Below are 14,026 nucleotides of genomic sequence, written 5' to 3' on the forward strand. Positions count from 1 at the left end.
GAAGGAAGAGAGAGAGAGGAGGGAAGGGGAGGAGGGAGGGAGGGGGTTGCTGATGAGATGGTTCAACAGGTAACGGCATTTACCCCCAAGGCTGACCTGAGTTCAGTCTCCTGGACACGCATACTAGGAAGAAGAGAAAAAGGGAGAGGGAGGAGGAGACAGGGAGAGGGAGGAGCACAGGGTAGGAGGGGGAGAATGGACTTCTCTGAATTGTTCTCTCATCTCCAACACTTGCATGACTCTACAATGTGTGCATGAACACATGTAAATGAACATTAGAACGCACATACATAAATTAATGTGTAATAGAAAACTAAATGTGCTCAGGAGAAAAACGTTGGGGAAATCCCACACATATGTAGGAAGTCATAGTTTTAGCTACAGTGGTAGAGAAGGGCTTCCCAGGACAGTGTCATTTGAGCCACACTTGAAGGAAGAGAAGCTTCTGTTCTTCATACACATCACAACTGTCCACAGCTACCTGTCACCCTCCAGCTACTCCTCACTGAGTCAGGAGTCACCCTCACTTTGATAACCCCCTACTGTCCCTCCCAGGCCAACCTCAGACACCTACCAAACCCTCTTCCACCTATATGGGTGGGCCCCACTCCCACAAGGTTCATATCAGAGGTTGAGTTGTTTGATGGAAGGAAGTGTTCTGACATCTCTGGTGCTGGAACTTCAAGCGGGTACCACCCTTGGCTACAAGGTTTGTCTTGAAGTTTTACTGTCACATGGTGTGTGGCCCAGGTTTTCCTGGATCTGGATGTGAGCTCAAGAATCTGGTGGTGTGAATGAATACCAGTTGATGAATGATCTTGGATTGATATACAAGGATACCTTGGGTCCCAAAGGCAGGCTGCACTGGGGTAGAGTCAATAATTAGAAGTATATCTCAGGGCCTGGTGAGACCGAGCCCATCTTCCAGTGCACTTTCTCGAGGTAGCCCAAAGCAGCCTGGGGAGGGGTAAGCTCTCCAGCAAGGGAAGTATGCAAACAGGGGTCAGACACACCACTGGAGAGGCTTCAAGGTCTCCTCTTTGGGGAGTATAGGGGCTCTGAGTCAAGTGATCTTAAGACCTGTCTGGCTCAGCAGGTCCAGAAACCAGAGTCCTACCACTGACTCCTGGCTCTGAGGGGTCAGAGGGATGTTCTGCCTCTGTGAGGTGGGCTCAGGCCTCAGGAGATGCTGGGGGTGGTTACAGCAAGACCCATGACAGGGGTCTGCTCTCATGAGAGGTGAGGGGTCCACTGAGGCTCTCTCTGGCCCAGCCTTACACATAGAACTGTGTACAGAGCCGGATACCTTTGAGCTTTGGTGTCTTGTCTCTGAAATGGGCAACATACACACAGATGGTATAGGTGAACAGGCCTTCCTAAGGTTGAGGCTGAGGATCAGGCAGGCTTAAAGGTACAATTCCTGTGGTCATTCCCCTATCCCCAGCAAATATGTTATCCATTAAGATGGCTCAGTGGGTAAAAGCGATTGCCACCAAGCAACCAGAGCTTACGCTCCAGGCCCCACATGGTAGACTGAGGAAACTGACACCCAGAAGTTGTCCTCTGACCTCAATATACATGCAGTGGCACACACACACACACACACACACAAACACACACACATACAGAGACACCACCACCACATAGACACCACACACAGAGAGACACCACATACACAGAGAGAGATACACAAACACAGATACACACACACACACACACACAGAGACACATAGATACAGGCACCATATACACAGATAAACAGACACACACACACACACACACACACACACAGAGAAAGTAATTGATTGAACTCAGTAGCACCAAGGATAGAGCCCTCTGGCCTATCTACATGGACTGGATTCACTCATCTAACCTTTCCCAGGATTTCTAGGGAACTGGAGACCTAAAAGCAAAGCAAATCTTGTCTCCAGTGTCTCACCGAGTTAGAAGAGGGAGGGAGTTACTCTGTCTGTGACCCAGGGGCCTCCTCGCCTCTATTGTTTTAACCTATTCCTAGGAAATGGTGCCACGGTGGCTCTATTGTGTGCACCGGCAAACTCAGCCTCTCTGGCTTCAGGTTTCTGGTAGGGAAATCTCCCCTCTCTTCCCAGCAGAGACTTTATCATTACTCAAATCTGCATTCAGCTCCCAACTGACTCACTGTCACCTTGGACAAGTCACCACTGTGTCTAAGCCTAGTCATCATTGTACAGAATCTGTGAGACAATCATTTATGTATTTGTTTTGGTTCGTGATCTGTTGGCCTCAGGGCTTTGGGCCTGCAGCAATGCAGAAACATCATAGCAGAGGTCATGGTGGCTCGGAGGGGAAGGAGGAAGAGAACAAGACATGTCCTTCTAAGGCCCACCCCATTGATCCAATTCCTCCAACCAGGCTCTACCTCCTAATATCCCATCCGTCAGGAACTATGCAAGAGCTGATTCATTGAGAAGGTCAATGGCCCGATGATCCCCGATCCACAGTGTTACCAGTCAGGGACAAAGATTTTAGCCTATAAGATTTTTAGGGCGACATCACATCCAAGCAATTCTTTATGGGCCAGCACAGCTCATTCCATGTAAGGTTCTGATACCAGCGCCCATAGCCCAGTCCAGCTTCCATTGAACACCCAAGAAGTTAACAGTGAGCATCTGGAAAGATGGGGGCACAAAGATACAAAGGATCTTTCTAGGACACATGGGAGATGGAGCCCAAATGGGTTCCACTGTCCTGCCAGGATCTACTGAGATGACAGTGGTCACTCTAAGAGCCATTCTGGCTGCAACTGTGCTCCACCAGAGTCTCCCTCTGTCCCCACCTGCCCTCCTGTTCTAGTTTCCCATGCAGAGATGATGGAATTCTGGACCAAAACTTCGTGAGAAGAGGTAGAGGCCCTATTCCAGATCAGAACTGCAGGCATGATGGCTGGTTTAAATATATGTATTTAAAGCTGTGTATGGTGGTGCACATCTTTAATCCCAGGAGACAGAAGCAGATGGATCTCTGTGAGTTTGTGGCTAGCCTAGTCTACAAAGTAAGTTTCAGGACAGCCAAGGCTATATAAGAAACATTATCTAGTAAATATGTATATATATTTATACATATATATACATATATATATATAAATACATATATATGTATATGTACATATATACATATATATATATACACACATACATATATGTGAAGTGTGTGTGTGCATGTGAGTGTGGGGAGTCAGCAGCATCAGATTTCCTGGAGTTATAGGCAGTTGTGAGCTCTCTGATATGGAAGCTAGGAACCCAACTCTGGTCCTTGGAAGAACTACATATGCTGTTAATCACTGAGCAATCTCTCCAGCCCCTTCTTTTCTTTCTTTCATCCTTTTTTTTTCTTTTAAATAAAGTCTCATGCATGCCAGGTTGGCTTTGAACTCATATAGCTGAGAACAATGTTAAATTTCGGGTTTTCCTGCTTCCATCTCCCCATGCCTCAGCTATGCGGTACTAGGGACCAGACTCAGGGTTTTGTGAACATTAAGCAAATGATCTAATAGAGCAACATTCCCAGGTCCTCTTTATAACTTGCTACATAGCTGAGTTTGACCTTGAACTCCTAATCCTCCTGTCCTACCTCTCAAGTGTAAGGATTACAGGCCTTCACCACTACATCTGGCTTTGGATGGTTGATATCAAGGAATAGAAATGCAGGTAATGGGCTGAGGCAAAACAAAAACTTGTCAGTGTGCGTCACTAGAATCCAGTGGGAGGTTAAAGCCTCAGGCTTAGCTGAATCCAGAAGCTCCCAGTGTTCTCGGGGGCCGTGTGCTCCTCCTCTCAACTCTGCACCCTTGGATTTTGACAGTTCCCTCTCGTGGTTCTATCTCTGGGACACAGGACCATGCCTGGCACACAGTCCAGACAGCTGTGGCAACTCTAGCCTCACTCCTCCCAGCTTTGCAAGCCCAACAGAAACCCCCTCTCCTTCTTAACCATTGAAATGAGGACTCCTCCAGGTCTATCTGCATGGCAGGCCACAAACTAGGCCTCAGACATCTCTTCCAACCACTCCCTGGAGCCTGGTTATTGGAGGATCTGGGGCTCCAGTGGTCTGCAGCCAACTCAAGTCCTTGTGGCTGAGCAGCAGGCACATACTGGTAGGCCCAAGTAGCCAGGTGCACAGGAAGAGGAAGGGTTGGAAGAGCCTGGGGTCCAGGCACAGAGTAGGGCACCTCTCACACTGCTCTGGGGCTAGGCTTTATTGGAATTGCTGGATAGAGACAGGATCCCAGAAGGAGGGCTATGAAATTCCTACCCAAGGAAGCAAAGGAAGGCCCCAGTCCTGGTCTGCAGCTTCTCCTTTATACTCAAAATGAAGCTTTCAGTTCCACATGGTCCCTGCTGAGCAGAGGGGAAGGGGAAGTAAGAAGGAAGAATAGAAAGCAGCTGTCTGCCCTCCCTGCAGCCTTGTGCTGGCTTTGCCAGCTCTAGCCTGGTGGGACCAGAGCTGTCCAAGTGAGGACTCTGTCCCTTTTCCGCTGTTCTCCGAGTGCCAGGGACTGGGATCAAGCTGGATGTCGGTGGCTTCAGGGCACTGGATAACACACAGGATCATGGCTGGGTGATGCCTGGGACGGAGGGCATAATGTCTCTGAAAGGAAGGGAACACAGACAGCTACCATAAGTTTCTCGGGTTCAGAGAGGGTGGGAAGCTGGCCCTAAGCCACACAGCAGGCAGATGGTGAGTCTCAGCCTGACTCAGAAGGAGGAAGCCAAATCTTGACCCTGCAATCCTGTACCTTAGCTGCTGAATTCACGGGCCAGGGGTACAGCCAGGGGATTTCCCAGCCTGATTTCCTGGCAGGCAGGCCAAGGTTGGGAAGCTTCTTCCCAGGTCCAGTAGCTGCAGAGAACTGCTGGTAGGTGGTGACTCAAGTTTCCAGCTCCTGCCTCTGTCCTGCAGGCTTCCTCATCCCTCTAGACACAAAGGGTTATGCAAAGACCCCCCGCATTCTAAGTAACATCAAGAGCAGTGAGACAGTTCTTTCTGATGTCTACATTCGGTTGACAATGCTGCAGAACTGAACTCACAGCTGTCACTTGAACTGAGGAAAGGAAGAAGTATAGATTGCCCCTTGGTGGGGTGAAGGGCTGGTGGGATATCCAGCTAACTAGAATAGAGGATGCCTGGTGTCAGGGTGCTACCCCTGGCCTGACACTCAAATGGCTGCTTGTAAGTGCATTGAGAGGGTTAAGGGACGCACAGAGGCCTGGGCGTGTTGGGATGGATAAATAGGAGGAATCCTGAGGAGTGTCAGAGGAACGAGGCTAGAGACGTGTACTGGGCTTGCTCAGTATCAGACTGGCAGGCAGCCCCTGAAGCATGGGCACCGTATCCTCATCCAGTTCAGCTGTCCACTGGCGCCATCTCATGGCTGCAGGCTCTCATTACAGGGAATACTTCAGTCCCTTGAGGAGCCACAATCATTTATAGATCTGACCAAGACTTGCCTTCCCCAGGGCCAGCACCCCATCTTCTCTTAAGCCTTCAAAGTTGCATCAGTCCTGGGATGGGCCCTGGTGCCACTGAAAACTGTCCTGAGAACACCACAAGGAGCTAGCTACTGGGAAGAAAGCCAGGTTACTGGCTGCTTGAATTTCTTGGTGTGTACTCAAATTAACTGTGCCCAATTTGTACACAGCTGTCCAAATGTCTGCCTGAAGCTCAATCCTGATCTCACTTAGGTTCAAATGTTTGGCTCCTAGTCTTGTAAAGTGGGCTTGGGGTAGGCTTAGTGAGCATTCGGCATTTACATCCTACAAGTGACAGAGTAAGAAGAGTCCTCACTGTCTGTGGCATTTCAATATGCAGGTGGCAACTGTGACATTCTAGACAGCAGCTAAGAAAAACAGATGGGAGTGGGAACAGAGGCAGGATATGAGCCTGGCCCCCACTTACCAGCCTGGCCTTCATTCCCTGCGCTGCCCTGCCCCCACCCTTTGTCTCAGTGGCTCCACACCAAAGCCCACCGTCTTCCCCTCCGAATGCTGCCTCTGCCCTGAAGAACACCTCTTACCCTTTAGCTGTTTCAACAGCTACAAAGCCTCATTCATGTGCCCACCTTCACCCCCACCCTCATGAGCCTTGGTCTTTGTGTGGAAGGGACAGTGACTGCTAATAACGGAATGTTGGAAGAGCTGACAGCATGCAGTAGGTGTTTAATAAAGGCTTGTGGTGAAAAGGACATATGGGAAGTAAAGACTAGGAAGTAGCTAGGTAAGAAGTACTCAAGTGGATTGTCACCTGGGGGGAGATGAAAACAGGCATGTCAGTAGATGACCTACCAAATGGATGGAGGATGAGAACAGGAGTACAGGATCAGAAAAGTGAATGGAATCCTGGTGGCTCAAGTGTCACAGCTATGGGAAGGACCAAGAACTGTGATAACCCATTTACACATTCAACAAATGAGGACACTGAGGGAGAGCTGGGTGGAAAGTCACCTGTTAGATCTACCAATGCCCTATCTATCCCTCTTTCTGTCCCCTTGTCCCCTCCTCCCATGACTAGAGAGGGAGTTCTGGGAAGGATGACTTTTGTTCAACTTCGTGCTCGTCCAGGCTATTTCCGCCAGACCAAGGTGTGGGGGGTGGCAGGGAGGTGGCCCCCCCATCCAAGGGCTATTTCAGTCAGAGCTAGCAGGGCCAGGAAGCAGAGGAAGCTGTCCAAAGCCACGCCAGAGATGCTCCAGGCTGAGCACTGGAGTGTGGGCAGCGTTGTGTCTGAGTGTCCTGAGTGCCCCAACACACGTGGAACTATCGACCCAAGGCGGTAATGAGATGCTGCATGTGAGTGTCTGTGTCCTGAGGAAACGGGCTGATGTGGTATGGGGCAAGGCGGCTGGACAGTTTGACAAGCCGGGTGTTGTCTGTTCAGCTGGGAACTCAAAGGAGGGACTAGATGGGTTCATGAGCTTGGTGTTGTCTTAAATTTCAAGATGCTTAGGTTGTGGCTAACAGAAGTGGACTGAGAACATGTTTGTGAAAAGATATCAAGGCTGGGAAGGTCAGAGAGGGTGCTGGGTCTTGGTTGCCAGTGGCTACACAGTGTTGGGAACAGTGTGTAATGAGTGAGGAAGGGCAGGATAAGGGGAGTGTGAAGAGGACTTGGGGACCTTCAGGCAAAGCCAGAGGTCTGGACAGGGGCCTTGTACACCAGAAGAGGGACTTAGGTGTTTCCCTAAGAACAGAGGAATCTCTTAAAAGGCTCCTACTGCAGGTAGATTGCTGGGGTCCAGAGAGAAGCGGGGAATCGAGCTAGGAGCTAGTCTAGGACTTAGGGTGCAAGAGTGGATGGCAGATGTGATAGCTGACAGCAGCTGTCACCCACTGTTGGGGTCAGGAGGTTCCTCCCTCCAGTCATCCCCTGAAGGGGTGGGAGCACTCAGCCTCAGAGACAGAGTAGATGGGGAGCAGACGATGCCCGAGGACCACTCAAAGCTCCTTTTCGAAGCTCTTGTTACTTCCAGGGGGGAGGTAGAGTCTCGGAAGGACCGGCCTCTCAAGACTGCAAGTGAAACAAGAAAACACAGGTTTCATCCATGCGTAGCCAAAAGCTCTCTCTGGGAGTGTGGTCACACAGCCACAGGCCTCCCTAAGGAAGGACAGGGACACAGCTCCTTCCATGCATCCCTGTCCCGCCCTGTTCCCACTTGGGGTGTCCTTCCTCTCTGCTCTACTGATGAAAACCCTCCTCAGCCATCATCCTTCTCTGGGAAAGGTCTTTTATTTATCTATTGGCATCCATCTATCTGTTCTGTGTATAGAGCACTTGCCATGGTATACCCGTGAAGGTCAGAGGACAGCTTGCTGGGTCGACTCTTTCCTTTCACCATTTGGGTCCTAGGTGTTGAACTCAGGCTGCCAGTCTTAACAGCAGACACTTTTTTTCTGCTGAGTTCTTCCCATCCTGTGGCTCACTCTGGTCTGTCCCTCGGACTAGTACACCGTAGCTAAGCTTACAATGCCTTCTCTGCCTAAGTGTATCTAACAGGCAGGTAAAAGCAAGAGAATGAATATACAAAAGAATGACCCTGATGAATGCATGTGATTCTGTCTCCAGTGTCTGTGGGTGGTGGACTCTGGGTCTGACTTTATTTCTAACTCTCTGGCATTGACCCTACGGCACCTCACCATATCTAGTTCCCATCTCTGTAAAGCTTGGCCGGCTTGTTCCTGATTGGTTCTCTTGAGGGCTGGAATTTCACTCTGGCCACCAGGGAGCACCTTGGGCTCGCTTTCTTTCTTTCTTTCTTTCTTTCTTTCTTTCTTTCTTTCTTTCCTTCTTTCTTTCTTTCTTCCTTTCAGATTTATTTTTATTCTTTTCAATTCTGTGTTTTACCTACTTGTGTGTCTGTGTGAGGGCATCCGATCCTCTGGAGCTGGAGTTACAGACAGTTATGAGTTGTCATGTGGGTGCTGGGAATTGAACCTGGGTCCTCTAAAAGAGCAGCCAGTGCTCTTAACTGCTCAGCCACCTGCATCATGTGTGCTTGTGCATGATCATATGTGTGAGTTGCCCATGGACAACTGAGGTATCAGATCCTCTGAAGCCGGAGTTGCAGGCAGTTGTGAGCCTCCGGGCTTGGGTACAGGAGCAGTAGCTGAGTGACTTGAGCTGTCCAGGCCCCATCCCCCATCGATACAACCCCACCCCTCATCCACACACCCCACCCCCTATCCACACAACCCTCCTACCGCACCCCACCCCACCCTGCACACAACCCCAGTCCCCTAAAGTTCCCCGTAAGGAAGTTCCCGGGAGCACCTGAGTCACCTCTCCTGTTTTACAGATAAACTGACTGAAAGAACATGGCTTTCCAAGGTGGAATTCAGGCTGAGGACGGCGGTGCTTCCCTCAGTGAGCTCTGCATGTGTGCGCACTGTCCACAGGGGTAAACTGAGAGCCACCAAAGCTCTCTGTCCTGGACCCAACCTGCCTTGAAAACAACGAGAACACCAAAACGTACTTCCTCCTAGAACATCTTGCACGAGACAGGTAAACATACCATTACTGCATTCCTACCCCTCAGAGAGCTCAGGAGAAGGCCCATGTGTGCTTCTAACCTATAACGTTCTTTTACTGCTCAGATAAGGAAGTCAGAAGGTAAATCCCTACCCCCAAGATCATGCAGGCAGTTAAGTATGATTTGAACCAAAACCCATCAATCCACTCTCACAAAAGAGACATTTGACTAGGGTTCTGAGGGATGAGCAGAAGTTCATGAGGAAAAGCTGAAAGGAAATAAATAGTATAGAAAGAAATTGACTTGGGCCAGGGTAGTGCCACAGGCCTTTCATCCCAGCACAAAGGGAGGCAGAGTCAGGGGAGCTATGTGAATTCCAGGCCAGCCTGGTCTACAGAGTAAGTTCCAGGACAGCCAGAACTACACAGAGAAACCCTGTCTCTAAAAAACAAAGACTCGATTTTCTCTCAAGCTCCAGCTTTCCTGGAGTACTCATTTCCACGATATGAGATCTGTATGGCTCTTTATGGGGTGATGAGACTAAGACAACATAATTAAGGACTTATTTGTTCAGATAGTAAGATCAAAGCACGGGGTCAACTGGGTTGCCAGTGATCACGCCGCTGAAAGGGTGTGTATTGCTTCCCCAGATTCTCAAGCATAGGAAAAGCAGACCGGCAGTTATGGAGCAGGACAATGGCACGATCCAGACTCCAGGCTTGCCACCCACAACCTGCGTCTACCGTGAGGATTTCAAGCGACTGCTGCTACCCCCGGTATACTCAGTGGTGCTGGTGGTCGGCCTGCCGCTAAACATCTGTGTCATTGCCCAGATCTGTGCATCCCGCCGGACCCTGACCCGTTCCGCCGTGTACACCCTGAACCTGGCACTGGCGGACCTGCTGTATGCCTGCTCACTGCCCCTACTTATTTATAACTACGCCAGAGGGGACCACTGGCCCTTCGGAGACCTTGCCTGCCGCTTTGTACGCTTCCTCTTCTATGCCAACCTACATGGTAGCATCCTGTTCCTCACCTGCATTAGCTTCCAGCGCTACCTGGGCATCTGCCATCCCCTGGCTCCCTGGCACAAGCGTGGAGGTCGCCGTGCTGCTTGGGTGGTATGTGGAGTCGTGTGGCTGGCTGTGACAGCCCAGTGCCTGCCCACAGCAGTCTTTGCAGCCACGGGAATCCAGCGCAACCGCACTGTCTGCTACGACCTGAGCCCACCCATCCTGTCTACCCGCTACTTGCCTTATGGTATGGCCCTCACGGTCATCGGCTTCTTGCTGCCCTTCACAGCCTTACTGGCCTGTTACTGTCGCATGGCCCGCCGCCTGTGTCGCCAGGATGGTCCAGCAGGTCCTGTGGCCCAAGAGAGGCGCAGCAAAGCGGCCCGGATGGCTGTGGTGGTGGCAGCTGTCTTTGCCATCAGCTTCCTGCCTTTCCACATCACCAAGACAGCCTACTTGGCTGTGCGCTCCACGCCCGGTGTCTCTTGCCCTGTACTGGAGACCTTCGCTGCTGCCTACAAAGGCACTCGGCCCTTCGCCAGTGCCAACAGTGTTTTGGACCCCATTCTCTTCTACTTCACACAACAGAAGTTCCGGCGGCAACCCCACGATCTCCTACAGAAGCTCACAGCCAAGTGGCAGAGGCAGAGAGTCTGAAGCCCCAAGGGGAGTACCTGAGGCACTGGCTGCAATGTATTTGTCACTGGAGCCATGGTGTCTGAAACTTTCTCCCATCCTCAAACCATACAGAGAAGCAAAACTTGGCTCAACATGCCTGGGCCTCCAGAATTTCTACATCAACCATAAAACCATATAACGCTTGTTATACCAGAACTCAGGATGTTGTAACAGGATAACAAGTTCCAGGCCAGCCTGGTCTACATGGTGAAACCTGGTCTCAGGAAGTCAAAGGTTGGGCTATAGCTCAGGATGTGCTAGGCCCTGGAACAGCACTGCAAGTTCCAACGAAGGTCTTCTCCCCTGACCTTTCTTGTGTTTACAAGGTGGAGGGGACTGCTGGTGCACAGTCACAAATGTGAGGGCAAAGTCCCTTCTATATAAGAAGCTGGGAAAGCTCACGCTCGCATCCATTTGCCAAGACTTTTGCATAAGAGAGAAAGAAATAAATGTGTTTTTGTGGTTGTTGTTTTGCTTTTATTAATTTTTAAACTATTGTATGCATGAGCTCTCAAGCACACACACACACACACACACACACACACAACCAAGCCAAAATGAATTCTTTAGTCAGATTCTATCATCCCCTAGGTGAAAGAGAGGCAATGATTTAATTGGGATAGGGGTCAGGATGTATGCTGGAACCTGCCGAGAACTAAGAACAAGGGTTAGAATACCCAGGAGGCATCTTAAAGATGGCCAACCTCCTGGGGAGGGTGAGCCCCAGGGTGTTTTGAGAAGAAGTACACCACCTCATACAACAGAAAACACAGATGACCAAACCATGGCAGGGACACTCCATCTGGCTTCACAGTGCCTCCTAAGGTTGACTACTTACACACTTTTGTCACAACATCTTTGTCCATGAGTCTCAGTCATGCAAAAGTTCAGCGATACCACCATCACCTGATTATCCATTAAGATAACGGATCAATCCCCTAGATACTCGTGTACCTAGAATTATTATACAAACATGAAATGCTTAAACTTAGCAGTATAATATTACTCAACAAGAAGTCCCTCCCAATTATTTGTAATGTCCTTTCTATGAAGTTATAAAGAACTAAAGCAGAGATGCTGTCCCTGGGTGTAACCACAGCATGTGGTAGGCAACCTCAGGCTACATAGATAGTTGGAGGTGAGCCTGAACTATGGACTTTGTTTCTTTGCTTCTGAAAAAATTTTAAATTATATTTAATTTATTGTGTGTGTAGAGATCAGAGGACAACTTTCAGGAGTTGGTTCTCAGGGATCAGGAGGTCAGTCTTGGCAACAAGCACCTTTCCCTGATGACCCTACACACAATTTCAATAACCAAAAACAATTATAGAAGCTTATAATCCTAGCTACTTGAGAGACAGAGGCAGAAGGATTAAGTTCAAGGCCTCACTAGGTTACAGAACAAGTTCAGGGCCACCTTCAGTAACTAAGTGAAATCCTGTCTCAAAAAAAGGGGGAGATGTGTACTGGGGATATAGTTCTGTGCTATAGAATTTCTCTAGAGTGTATGAGGTCCATAGTTCAACACACACAGAGAGAGAGAGAGAGAGAGAGAGAGAGAGAGAGAGAGAGAGAGAGAGAGAGAAACAAAACTAAACTCAAAAGTATCTAGGTGGGATATGGTAGTATATACAGTTACCCAGCATTTGGAAGGCACAGGCAGTCAGATCTCTGTGAGTTCAAGGCCAACCTGGTCTATATAGCAAGTTCCAGGCAGACAGATCTATATAGTGAAATCCTGTCCAAAAAGCAAAGAAACAAAAAACAACAACAACAACAAACCCAGATGTCACAATACATGCCTGTAATGATCCCCAGAAATCTAGAGGCTGAAGAGAGGAAGTTGAGGCCAGCTTGGGCTATAGAAAGACCTTATCTTAAAGAAAAACAAAAGCAACAACAACATAACCAACATCAACAAAAATACAAAGTGAAAGTACTTTGAGGACTGTGTAGATACAATAAAATCAAATAGAAAAAACCAGGAGTTGGAGAGATGGCTTAGCAGTTAGGAGCACATATTGCTCTTGTAGAGGACCCAGGTTCAGTTCCCAGCACCTACGTGACAGCTCCTAGGTGAACCCCTATTTTGGCCTCCTCAGGCAGTAGACACACATGTACATACATACAGATAAAACACTCATGCGCAAAAAAATAACAATAAATCTTAAAACAAAACAAAAAAGCCAGGCGCAGGCTTGTAATCCTAACACATGGGAAAAGAGGCAGGAAGATCAGGTGTTCATCCTCAGTTATACAAAGGGTTTGAGACTGGGATGGGTTAGGAGCGAAACTATGTGTGTAGGGGAAGAGAGGGAGAGGGAGAGGGGGAGGGAGAGGGAGAGGGAGAAGGAAAAGGGGGAGGGGGAGAGAGGGGGAGGGGGAGGGAGAGGGAGAGAGAGAAGGCAGAGGAAGAGGGAGAGGGAGAGAGAAGGGAGAGGGAGAGAGAGAGAGAAGGGAGAGAAGGAAGGAGAGGGAGAGAGAATATGGACACTGATTGGCACAGCTCTGAGGTGAGGCTGAGGCTGTCCCTCAGTGATAGGACACAGGAGTGAGACTGCAATGCTGTAAAGGTCCTGGCTGTTTTGTACTTTTGGTGAGAGTCAACCAAGTGACTGACAAGACATAAGGTGTGCAAGAGATGCTGACTAATGAAATCCTATGCACTCTTGGTCTGATGATGGGGGTACAGATAGTTTCAGAGAGATTGTTTGGTTTTGGAAAGCAGTCAGACACCATATCTCCCCTTCAGATAGCGTCTTCCCTGGTTGCCATGGTTTATTAAGTTCCAAGGTCCATCCTGCCCCTCAGCTTGACCATCCAACCTTTCCATATTGATTTTCCCAAAGATAGGGTAACCTGCTATGTTAATAGATCAGTCACCATGCTCACTCATTCTTCACAGAGGAGGAGCCTGAGCGTCAGACACCCACATGGCAGCTTACAACTTTCTCTAACTTCACCTCCAAGGGATTTGAGACACATACATGCAGGCAAAAATACCCACACACATAAAACAAAATAAAAATAAAAGAGGCTGGAGTGGGATGCCACCAGCTTAGCCAAGATCCTTAAACATCCTCCCTTCCACAAGTAAGGCAGAGGCCAGGCCAGCTTACTTCAGCCAAGCATAGGCAACCAGGCTCTTGGGGTCTATTACTTTAGCTTCCATATTCTCCAGTTGTTCATCCGTGATGAGGGATAAATACCTGTCTCAGAAGTGACACCAAGGTGAAATTTAAAAGTGCTGTGCGGCAGTGGTGGGTCTTGGGAAACAGAGGCAGGTGGATGGATCTCTGTGAGTTTGAGATCAGCCTTGTCTATAAAATGA

The 14,026-nt window shown here is 49.1% G+C and overlaps 1 protein-coding gene across 2 annotated transcripts in view; it reads left to right on the plus strand.

The window, feature by feature from the left end:
* The window catches only part of P2ry6 (pyrimidinergic receptor P2Y6), a 35,495-nt gene extending 24,332 nt beyond the window's left edge, over positions 1-11,163 (plus strand). For both annotated transcript variants that reach the window (XM_028770690.1, XM_028770689.1), the window contains exons 2-3: positions 8,831-9,036; positions 9,655-11,163. In XM_028770690.1, the coding sequence (XP_028626523.1) occupies positions 9,688-10,674 (987 nt within the window). In that variant the 5' untranslated portion in view covers positions 8,831-9,036; positions 9,655-9,687 and the 3' untranslated portion in view covers positions 10,675-11,163. The remainder of the gene's footprint in view (positions 1-8,830; positions 9,037-9,654) is intronic.
* Positions 11,164-14,026: the final 2,863 nt, after the last annotated feature.

The sequence above is a fragment of the Grammomys surdaster genome, unplaced genomic scaffold (genome assembly GCF_004785775.1).
Source record: "Grammomys surdaster isolate TR1022 unplaced genomic scaffold, NIH_TR_1.0 203, whole genome shotgun sequence".
Taxonomy (NCBI): domain Eukaryota; kingdom Metazoa; phylum Chordata; class Mammalia; order Rodentia; family Muridae; genus Grammomys; species Grammomys surdaster.